We start from the raw sequence: 11,884 nt of genomic DNA, 5'->3' as shown, positions 1-11,884 counted from the left end.
AGGATAAAAGCAGAAGGTGGGGTAAGGAAGGTACAAGAGCAAGGGCTGTGCTGCTTTGCCTGTTGAGGAGATGTTGGTGGGCAAATTTTCACCCAACTATCATCTCCAGCATCAGGTTCCACATACACAGGTTTGGCTGGGAATTAGGTCACCAAGCATGAGTGCAGAGGGTCATACAGCTGGGGACATTCATGGAGACACAGCCTGCTTCATCCTTGAAAACAATCCATCTCTTAACTTGTCGCTACCCACCACCCAGGTAATCTTTTGCTGTGGGAAGGAATTTTCATTCCCTGCCCTGTGCTGTCTCTAGTGGCAAAAAATGTGGACCAAGTTCATTCTAGTGCTCCCCCTCTACAAAGAAAGAGATCAGGCCAGTGCAAGAAAGCATGGGAAGCTTTCCTCTCACTCCTCCGTCTGCAGAGCCGTTGTCATATCGTGGCTTTTTTCAGGCTGCTAACCCTCATCAGCAACAGAGCATAAAGTGAAGGGATGTGGCAGCAAATGCTCTATTGCAGTTTGGTCTGCAAAAGATGCCCAGATCTGCCCTTCAATCAGCAGTGGAAAGAAGAGACACCCTCTGATCAGACATCTGCTGGGCGACAGGGCAAGGGTAGGAGGGAGCTACTTGCCCCAGAGTTATATTTTAGCCAATAACCTGGTATCTGGTTCTGACTCCTTAATATCTGGTTCTAACAAAGTGGATTGAACCATGCCCTGCAGAGCCTCATCTTCCTGTGGGAAGGAGGATTGGTGATGAAGGCTGGGTTAGACAAGAGGAGAGGCGAGACAAAGACAGTGATGCAAAGACTAATCTGCAACCATCCCTCCCTTTGGCAGGGAGCATGTGCCAGAATTCTGGAGTATAAAGTTGTAGTTTGTGTCTCTTAGCAGGCATAAGGTTAGATCTGCATTGGTTTTTCAGATTTTAGCTCAGGTTTTACAAATCTCCACATCTTTGGAAAATATGCTAGAGCCTTAAATGTCCGTTAATCAAGTATTTGGGCATTTGCAGTGGGTGGAGCTAGAAAATCTTTACAGTTCATAACAATTCTGCACAAAGTAATTAAGAGTAATACAGGAGCCACAGTTTCTCTCAAAGCTGCTTCTACTAGTGAGACAATGTGCTGCATTTTGACAGACCCTTCTAAAATACCTTATTTTAGCCTGTGCAAGTTGCCTTGGATTCTTTCCCTGTGCTGTCTGAACCTATATCTAGTTTTGCTAGGAAAGAGTGAAAGGGACTTCAGAAGAAGAAGACCTTGAGAAACCGACACTTGGTGAGGACCTAGTTCAGACTTCCCTTTAACTGCAAATTCCCAGCTGTCAGTGGACCATCCACCAAGTTACCCCAAGGTAAGTTAAAGGAGACATCTTCACAGTGTGTTTTGCTTACAGTGAAGATATCCAATGTGTGAAGTCTAGTTATCAAAATTTCCCTGAAAATTTTTCTTTTAATTGTAGAAGAGAGGCGCCATGAAATAGGCAAGTGGAAAATGAGCTGGCAATCATAATCCTTAGTTCATAATGTGATTTCCTTTTGCTTGGACTATCTCTTCAGTACTAACTGTATCTGACTGCTCTTTACCCAGGCACTGGACCTCAGCTACTGTCAGCAATATTGGCACAATAATGAACTTTGCAGTTTCCAGGTTCATGTTTATGTAAGAGTACAAATGTGTTTAAAAAGCCTCTGCCTTCAGAAGGAGATGAATAAATGTAAATGTTCATCACCTCTGAGCTTATGGCAGAGGCATTTGCAGCTCAACAGAATCTCCACAGAGAATAAAATGACAGTGATGTGAGGGTGAGGGTAAAGAAACATGGACTCGATGATCTTAAAGGTCTTTTTCCACCTGAATGATTCTATGATTCTATGAGTTTGGAGATCAAGCTCTGTTCCTAGCTCCCCAAAAGACTTCTTGGACAGATTCATTGCTCTCTCTCCTACCTCTTGTTAAAGTAGAACAAAAATTTACCTACTAGTAAAGAATGGTACCATCACACCTGATTTCTTAGTGAGACACAGTTGTGTGTGGAGAAGCAGCATCACAGCATGCAGCAGAAGATTATTTCATAATGTAGGCACAGAAAGACTGAATACAGATTACCTAAATGCAGCATTTTTTGACTACTAAGAATTTGTATCTACAATCATATTTTAGTGAAATTTTCTATGTCCCTTTCCTTGTTGAGTATTGGCACTACAATAGGTGCTACACAAGTTACACATTAATACGCAAACTCTACACCTCACGGGTTTATGTGTAAAATAAGATTACAACAGTACAAACCAGAAACTGTATTTTGCAAACTAGCTCAGCCACTGAAGTGTTCATTTGGTTCAGCTTACATATGTAAAACTGTGATGAGATCTGAATTTGCATGAGTAAGAAATCTCTGTGAGATGGGAAAACATTCTGTATTGTCACACACACACACACACACCATTTTACCTAGTCATACAGAGAGGATGGGAAAACTCCCCTTCTTCTTCCCTTCCCTTCCCATGAGCCTGGTCTCCTGCCCAGCCATGGTGCCAGGTGAAGGCCTCAAGTCTGCCCTGTGCTGTACCATGATTTCAAGCCCAGCTCCTCAGCACACCAGGTTTAAGAAGGTGGTTGAAGGGCAGTTGGCTTTTCCTTTCCTCATGTCCTTATGCAGGAGACAGCCTGGGGCATACACCAGTTGCAGGGGCAATGGGGAACCATGGCCAGTCCTTCTGTGATACACACTGGGTGGATTTGTACCCCTCTGTGTTTACTGTTGATACAGGAGTGTAGGGAAGGCCCAGCAGAAACACAGCTTTCACTGAGTGAGGTGCTCAGCAACAAAGATTTGGTCATGAAAGGCTTAGAGTTAAAAAAAACAAAACAGAGGTGAAATGCAGGTAGAAACACTGAGAGGAATTTGCTCTCTTGAAAAACAAGGTGAAGTGGCAGGCTGGGAATAAATCCTGTCTCTGAGAGAGGACTCAATTTTCAGTTGGAAGATGTGGACAATTTTCAGATGGCCATTTTTCAGCCAAACAACTGTTTAGATTTTTGCTGCCACTGCCAAGCACCTTTACCTTTTTTGCATCTTTCCCAGTGCTTGAGAAAGCCAGAACACAAGCACAGTGAAGTGCAAGGACAACAGTGTTATGCTTCTGAACAAGTTAGGAAAAGTGACTGGATAAAACAAGCTCCAAATCTGATGGCAACAACCATACAGCCCTGTCGAATCTGACTGCCCAGGTGTGCCAGAAACAGCCACTGCAGCATATGTGAAATTACAGCAGGCCTGGAGCATCTTTCGCCACTTTGTCTTTTCTCTGACATTTAGGTAACACCTTAACAAAAATTTCCCAGCATGAAATCTTCCATCTATTGAAATATGATTATGTATTTATCTTCTGTGCTTCTGTGTTTTGTTTTTTTTTTTATTTCCTGCTGGTAGAGAATAGCCATCTCCTTGATTTTTTTTAATTATTATTATTTTTTTTATTCCAGCAACCAAAGCTGGAATACTAAAGATTTAGGCTTCACATATTTTTAAAACACTTCACCCCCCCAGGTCTCCTCCATTATGGGTTGTTATAGCATTTGCTCCTTAACACTTGCATTTAAACACAACTTTGGAAGTTTGGGAGTGCTTAGTCTTATTTCAGACCGATGCTCCAGTTGAACAGCAGTGGCTGCGGGATGGATGAAGAATTCGGCAGGAAGAAAGAATTTGTAAATTTGCCTGCATTAAATATTGCTCAGGCCTAAAAGGAGGCTGCCACCCTCACCAGAAGTAAGCAACATTTTAGTGTGCCAGCCAAATAGCCCCAACTCCTTAACACTGGCAGCTGCAGCATTTTCCTTCATTGTGCACTTTGCCCATGCATCAAGCAGTGGAATATGCCAAGAGGCATTTGATTATTGCTGTAGTAGGTCAGATGAGGGCAATGTTGAATTTTTTTTTCTGTCTTGAACTTTGCCTTCTTTCTCAAGAAACTAACTTAAGGGGAAGATGCCAGAGGAACAACCACGTTACACTTACTCTATTGTTTGGGGAAATTAATAGTTAACTGGATACTGTCAAGCTCCAGTCAGTAAACCCTCCTAATGCAAACATTCAATCAGTGAAAGGACAAAAAGCATGAAGGCTCAGACAGTCCTCATGAAATAACTGTCATTATACTCATCTTGTAACCCAGTCATTTCTTCAGCAGACTAAGCTCTCCCGACAAAAGGACTTTTATGTGAAAATGTCTCTGCCAGGATTTTTTTCCAGCACAGAAATGCAAAAATTCATATATCCCTAAGCAACACTAATCTATTAGATGCAAACAATAGTGCCTTTAATGTTTTTAGCTTGTTGGGATTTTCTACAGAAAACTCTGCTACAGATGTGTCTGTGTGCATGAGGACGTGCATGCTCTAATTTTTGATTTTGAAAGTTACAGTGCTGAATTTGTTTTTCAAGAAAAAATCCACTCCATGCCACTTCTTTGTAAAAGGGAGGATACATGAAGCATACATTTACATAATAAATTCTCATCACTCAATGAATAAAATCACAGAACAGCCTGAGTATCAAGACCTTGCAAACTTTTCCTCAGCTTCTTTTTTGCGCTCTGCCTGAGTTGCCACCAGCCTCTCTTTGCGATCTTTGAGAAAGACAACAAAATCACTGAGGGCTATTGTGCAGGCACCCGAATGTGTAAAAATACTGTAATGTGTTGAAGCATTGGTAAGAAAAAAATGAAAGCATATGGAGACTTGTTAAATGTCACTCTTCAGACAGAATAACTAGTAAGATTTCCCCACAGTTTCTGAAGTTCTAGTGGGGAACTATCCCACTATATCTAGCATAAGAGCCTTAATGGATAGCAAATATCCACAGGTTTCCCGAAGAAGCTGTGGATGCCCCATCTCTGACAGTGTTCAAGGTAGGCTGGATGGAACTCTGAGCAATCTGGTCTAGTGAAAGGTGTCCCTGCCCATGGCAGGGGGATTGGAACTAGATGGTCTCTAAGGTTCCTCCCAACTCAAACCATTCTATGTTTCTATAATTCTGTGGAGAGTGAAAATGTGTATTGTGGGCTTTAGGTCTGAATTAGGTGGAAGACCAGAAGAAAAGGGGAAACAAATCTGTCAGAAGGATTGAACATGCTAACCGGTTAGCACCACAGGACAAGAGCATGGCTCTTGTGAGGTAGATTGCATCCTACCCTCTACTGAGGGTGCTGTTTGATTTTAGTGGGAGTTTTCAGACCCTACAAGATGCATGGCATTCCAGGAACACATGAAAGGAACCACTGAAGATAGAGGATTACTTACAGAACAGCAACATCACAACCCTACATAACGAGCCTATAGAGCAAAGCTGCCCTGACTTTCTCTTGCTGGTTGCACAACGCAGCACTTAAAGAACCTCTGGGGGAAACTGAGTTCACTCCCACACCTCCAAAGCCGTACCTGTGTAACCACCTCGTGGGTGGCCCACAAACCACTGCCACGAGAACACCCTCCCCAGAACGGGACAAAGCACAGAGCGTTCATTTACTCGTGTGAAGCAACAAGCTGCTCTTTAATTCAAACAGCCCTGGGAGGTGTTTATTAGCACGGCGTGAACTCAAAGGTGAAATTCATGACTGTGACTTCTTGTCGCTAGTGAGCAAGCGGGTCATACTGGGCACCGATACATGTGATTTGTGCGGCACTGAGGGGCAGACGGAGAAACCCTCACACAGCAGGCCAGGGGCTCGGCCCTCAGGAGAGACAAGTTCAGGATGCACCTCCTGCAGCAGACCGCAGGGTAACGAGCGCCCAAGTGCTGGCGCCACCAAGCTCTCCCGAAACCATACACCCCTAAAAGCACAACCTAAAAAGGGGACACGCTGCGGGAAGCGCCGCACCTGGCGTACACTCCCACCCCCGCTCCCGCCGCAGCTGCTGAGGAGGGCTTGCGAGACAGCGCCATTTATAGCCGCGGCCGAGGAGAGCGACGGGCCGCCCAGCCAATGAGCGGCGCCATCCGCGGCGGCGCCCATTGGCCGCCCGCGGTGCCGGCGGGTGGGCGGGGCGGGCCGGGCGCGCTCCATGGCGCCCGGGGCGGGGGGCGGTCGCCGGGTCCGGGCGCGCCGCTGACGCGGGGGGCGGGCGGGGAAGGCAGCGAGAGCCCCGGCAGAGCCCGCACAGCCCCCGCCGACCGCAGGTCCGCCGCGCCGGAGCGCCGCGCACAGGTGAGCTCGGCAGCGGCGGTCAACGCGCCCCGCTCCGCCTGCGCGCCCCGCGCCCCCGCGGAGCGCGGGCTGGGCTCCGCGGGGTCCGGGGACGGGCGTCTCTCCGCATCCTCCGGAGCGGGAGTGCGGCGGAGGCGCTTCCCCTCGCCGCGGGTCTCTGCGGTGTCGCAGGCGGGAGGCTGGGGGCCGTCCTGCTCCGCCATCTGCCCGCCCGCACCCCTCTGCGCTCCCGTGCACCTGCGTGGCGGTGCGGGCAGCGCCGGCCGCTCCTCCTCGGGACTTGCTGCCGCCGCTTTCCTTCGCCCTCTGCCCGAGGGTGCCCGCGGGGGTCTGGGGCAGGGCGGCGCTGCGCCCCCTCCCTCTCCGGCTGGGGCGCCCGAGGGAGCCCCCTCTTTCCACCCTTCCTCCTCCTCCGCCCCGCTCGTCGGGATCCCGAGGGCGTTCGGCGGAGTTTGCAGTTTCCTGTGCCTCTTCCTTCCCCCCGCAGCCCGGCCGCGATGCCCCGGGCGCCGCGCAGCTCCCCGGACCGGCGCTCTCCGTCCCTCCCTCCCCTCCGTCCCCGTCTCTCTCGCCCTCTGCCGCCCGGCAGAGCTGCCGGCGCCCGGTGCCCATCTCCACCCCTCTGATTTTTCGCTTCCCGGACGAGATGGACACGACCGGGGCGGTGAGACACCGGGGGAGGTCCAGACCAACTCGGGACGGTTTCCAGGGAGGCAGCCGATCCCCCTTCCCGGTTTTGGGGCTGCGGGGTGGCGGGTGGCGGCGCCTGGCTGCGCCGCGGGGTGTGCTGGAGCGTGTCAGTGCGAATAAGGTGGGAAAGCCCCCGTTTAGCAAATCCCCTCCACCTTTTCCTTCTTGCTGTGTTTTACTCGAGTGCCGCTCTCCTTACTTGCCAGAGTAACCTTTTCGATGCAACGCTGCTGCCGTGGTAGGTGCTTTCGCGCCCTCCCGGCAGGATGGGATGGATCTGGCTCATCCTCTCCTAGTCTGGCACTCTTCATGCTGTGATCCCGCACCATCCAGCCCTTCAGCGGCTGTGTGAAGAGCCTTTGCAGGCGCATTGAAGTGCATCAGTTTTTATGGTTTGCGGTTTGGGAGTGTCTGGATGCGTACAGAAACTTGCTCGTTTATTTAAGACGTGATTCAGTAGGGTGCTGCTCAGCATCCGAGAGGTGCCAGTACCTTCAGCACCCATGGCCTTCAGCATCCAGCCGGGTCATTCCCTTCGGTCTGCAGTGGGAAAGGTTCAGGTTATAACGGTTCTGGCAAATTTCATAGGCTTCATCTGTCTAGTTATGCCCTATCATACCCTCATCTCAGACTAGATTACCCCTCAGTTAAATTTGTTTAGATTGTGTTGTAAATTATTGAACAAACCTAAAGTGATCACCTGGGAGTTAAATCATCTATGTGCATCTGCACATGTGTTTCTGCTGGCTTAGCTATATGCATTTTTAAAAGCTGGGACATGTCTGGTTCATGCATGGCCTTGATGTATGCAGTTTGATATAGTGAAATGCTTGAATAACCATCTAAGCACTGCTGAGCTGCTGCTGGTGCCTGTGCTAAGAGGAGTGGTTACAGCACCCAAAGAGAAGGATGAAAGCAGAACCAACCAACTCAACCCCATGATAATAATTATTGATTTGACATGATTTTGTGCATGTTGACTGCCAGTTTGAATCATGTTGCTACTGTTCTTTTTACTTTTGGCTTTTCTGAATTTTTTCTGACTGTATTTTTTGTGGATTCCAGTAGCACAGTGAGAGGCCCTGATCGCAACATCTTGATTTTGTTGCAGCAAATGTAAAAATGATGCTCACATTTTTGGCAAGGCATACGGTTGGCTTTCCTTGCATTATCAGATGATATTTCTGCTTGCCTGCTTGTCCTCTCCTGTTTGCATTTTGGACCAGCTGTCAGTTGCCCCCACTGGGATAATCCATCTAACTTGCAGCCTGGTCCTTTGTGCACACCTGAGCTGCTCCAGAGACATCGGACTGATGCTAAAATAATGGGAAAAGTAGATTACAGTTTAGGCATCCTTGCTTCAGAGACACTTTAGAGTTAAATTGTTGGTGCCACTGATCTTGTGGATATCCTAGTTGCTTATTCTGGTAGTCTGGGAATCACCTGAACTTCCTAAATTCCTGTAGAAAGTCCTTCATAAAAACCTTGGATTTGGGATCCTTGCCTCTCCTCGCTATTAAAGTTTATCCAGACTTTAACCTTCTCATTGGATTACTATTGCCTACCCTTCTGGCTTTTATTATGTCCATCTCCTTTTCAAAGTGCTGGTACTGATGATACTTCCTCTTATGCCATGCTCACTGTGTTAGCTTTCTATAGGCATCTCAGTTGTCTTTATCTCTCACTGAGTTGAATTCAAGCTTCTGTTATCCTAAGGCCTTTCAGAGCTCTTTCTACTCCTGCTTATTATTTTATTTTTTACTGAGTTTTACCATCCACCGTGTCTGCTTCCCATGTACTTGCATTTGTTCCTTTCCTCACAGGTACTATACGCTTTCAGAGTTAATGTTTAAAGCCACAAACCTATCTGTGCATAAAGTTTCTCAGAAGAAATTATGCTGATAACATTATAGGTGAGGTAATTGTGGTCCAGAAGGTAAACAAGTTGTGCAACGTGGATGTTGTGACCAAGATTTGAACACAAGAGCGGGTAGTTCTGCCACTTTGTTGTTCTGTTCTGTTCTTTTTTTTAATCATGCCTGTTGGCTACGTCTTGTTTTGCAAGCTCTTTGGTAAAGGTAATGTGTGCTGATACAAGCTTGGGAAGAGTAGTTCAGATTTGACTCTTTTCTAAATGCAGCAAGGCAAGAAAATGACAGAGATTGCTTCCAAGGAAAATTCAGACTAAGTTATTTATTGCTGAGTAACATACTTGTATCAGATATAGTTTATAGTGGGGAAAAAAACTGGCAGTGCCTTGGAAGAACATTGACTGCTAATGTTTGAACTATTGTAAGAGATGATTTAGTGCTTTGGAAACAAATCTCTCCCCTTCCTTTTTTTTTTTTTTGAGTTGGGTAATTTATTGCCCTATATTCTTTGTCTTGCTTAGTTAGGACAGGATGATTAGATGTTGACTGTGTTTGACCAGTGGAGGATTTTCTAGTCCCGGGATATGGAGCCGTCCTCAGGGATAAAACTGACCTATAGGTAACTTATGTTTTATCCTTGTGTCTGTGTGGTGGAAATAGAGGAGGGATATGGTCATATTGCTTTTTATGGGGCTTTTGGGTTGTTGCCAGCTGGTATAGATTGAGCAGTCACTGTATGTGTGACTGTAGTCTGTGCATTAGCTGCAACTGAGATAGGAAAAAAAAGGGTATGGATGGATCAAATGGTCTTGCACTGAGCAGAGAAAGATGAGTGATGTGGGTTTGTAAATCTGGCCTCTCAGTTTGCTGGGAGTGGTTCTGCTCCTGCGGTTACACGAGGCAGTTACACTGATTTCAGAGGGGTTTTGTTCAAGTAAGGACTTAAGTGTGGAGCCTTGAGTTGCTGCTTCCTGAAAGCAGTTCTTGTGTCAGTTCATTACCTGCTGGGTGACACGTGACCTTGCTTGAGTTTATAGTAAAATTATAATGTTGGTGATATGTATGCTTGTCCTTTAATGATTGAATTTATGTGGAAATACAGCTTCTCCAGACACAAACTGTCTTAGAAAAGGGACACGTTCCTCTAACAAGTTCTGTTCTCTGAGCTGAGACTGAGTCAGTGAGAGTGAGGTGCACGTAAGACACAGCAATGAACGTGTAGTGTATTTCCATTCTTGAGGGACTCTTGGAAATATTTTTTTTTTGCATAATCTCTTAAGTTTCGTTTCCTTTGAACAGGACTAGAAGAATAAAGAGAAGTTTGATTGATGAGAACTATAAGAAACCATACAACAGTTTGGAATGGATTGATTTATGATACCTCTGGTATGTGAGAGCTACATTTTGTGTCGCTATTGTCCAGCTGCTCCTGGTGGACTTCAGCTGACTTCATTGCCGCCCAACAGATAGGTCCTCATCACTAATAGAACATAAACAAGTGTGATGCTGAAATGAGATGAGGCTCCGAAATGGAACTGTGGCCACCGTGTTAGTTTTCATCACTACTTTCCTCAGTTTGTCCTGGTATACTGCATGGCAAAATGGGAAAGGTAAGTAAAAAGCTCCAAAACCAAATTAACCTTCACAGGGCTGCATGGCTGTGTGCTGCTGCTGTATGACAGCAGTCTGTAAATTGCTTGTTGACTGGCTCTGCTGCAGAAGGTGCTGCCTTGGTGAGGAATAAACACCTGCTAGTCGGTTCAGGAAAATAAACTTGGAGTGATCCTGATTTGAAAAGAAAAAAAAATGAACCTGAAAAAAAACCAGATGCTGCTGTTTGAGGAATGGGTTGGTCAAGACTGAATAGTTGTGGTTTAGTTTTTTTTCCTGGTGTATGGTTGTTGGAAAACCATATGTTTGTTTTTGATTCGTGGTTTATTTATTTATTTACCCATGTAACATATGGCCAATGGACCCGACTAGAGAATGTTATTTTTGGTGCTGCTTTGTCTTCCCTGATGATTTAGTGATGGCAATGGCAAACTGCCAGTCAACACCGTTGAAAGACTTTTCTTGCTGTCTTTGAATGAAATTTAAAATACTTTTTGTCAGAGTATCATTTAAGAAATGAAGTAATATGAGCAAATTGACCAGGTAATGGGAAATGCATCTATTATAATGACATAAACAATTTTATAAAATAATTAACTAAATGTTGTGTGCAGTAGACTTTCACCTTTTTATATATCTTTGATCTTACTGCACTCCGTGTGAACCCTGAAAAATTCATTTTTTCTGAGGGTTGGGACTGTTTACTGAAAGTAGGGTAATTTGGTTTTGTCCTTCAGTAAAGCAAATAAACTTGTTCAGCAGTATTTTCTAGAAGAAGAAAGGATTGTTCTTTTATTTTATAAACATCTGATCTCTTGCAGAATACTAAACTATGTTCTTCAAAGATCAAGTAATTTTAAAACTAATTTTGTCTTCAGTGATTGTTTGTTCTTATTATTCTGCTGAGAATATTATCTTCAGTTGAGCCTCAGGTCCAGTAAGAGGAAGCTGAGACTTTCCATGAATACTGTCTGTTGTAGCATAGCCAACTTATAACCCTTGTTTAAGTGTAAAAGAAGCAGATGAGTTCTGTGTCATATTGAACATTTTTTTTCCCATTGGGCACTTGTGGGAGGAGCAGATGCCTTGTGGTGTGATTGTGCCGTAGCAGTTGGTTGGTAGGCTACCCTCCTGAATGCAAGCAGCAGGAAAAAATGTCAGCTTCTCAAGGTTGTGGTAATATATAGATATTTTAATTGGACAACAGAAGTGTAGACGTGCCAAAGACAGACAAGAAAAGGGTATCTGAATAGCACTGTGAGTAGTATTTTCTTCATTTTGACTAATAACAAATTCAGTAGCTACATTTTTATTAATTTCTTGCTGAAGAACCTCATAAGAATTTTGCTTTCAGTGTAGCAAAGATAAATATCTATGAAACTCTTTGTTATGTTTTTTTTTTCTTTTTCTTTCTTACCTGATACATGATTTACATGCCTTGGTCTCTTTTGTCAAAGCGTAACACAAGGAAAAGTCTCTGTTAAAAGAAATTAACAAA

At 45.3% G+C, this 11,884-nt stretch overlaps 1 protein-coding gene across 2 annotated transcripts in view; it reads left to right on the top strand.

Annotated features, from left to right (window-relative positions):
- The first annotated feature begins 6,088 nt into the window (after positions 1 to 6,088).
- MGAT4A (alpha-1,3-mannosyl-glycoprotein 4-beta-N-acetylglucosaminyltransferase A) overlaps positions 6,089 to 11,884 on the top strand; it is a 73,195-nt gene continuing 67,399 nt past the window's right edge. The window contains exons 1-3 of one of the 2 annotated variants that reach the window (XM_050332255.1): positions 6,089 to 6,214; positions 10,075 to 10,161; positions 10,242 to 10,385. In XM_050332255.1, the coding sequence (XP_050188212.1) occupies positions 10,292 to 10,385 (94 nt within the window). In that variant the 5' untranslated portion in view covers positions 6,089 to 6,214; positions 10,075 to 10,161; positions 10,242 to 10,291. Of the gene's footprint in view, positions 6,215 to 6,860; positions 6,879 to 10,074; positions 10,386 to 11,884 lie in introns of those variants that run through there. The other variant, XM_050332254.1, reaches the window with a different exon arrangement.

Source organism: Myiozetetes cayanensis, unplaced genomic scaffold (assembly GCF_022539395.1).
Source record: "Myiozetetes cayanensis isolate MyiCay16 unplaced genomic scaffold, myiCay2020 scf5-8, whole genome shotgun sequence".
In the NCBI taxonomy this organism is placed as follows: domain Eukaryota; kingdom Metazoa; phylum Chordata; class Aves; order Passeriformes; family Tyrannidae; genus Myiozetetes; species Myiozetetes cayanensis.
Note: the sequence above shows the minus strand (reverse complement) of the source record. Positions and strands in the feature narration are given on the sequence as shown.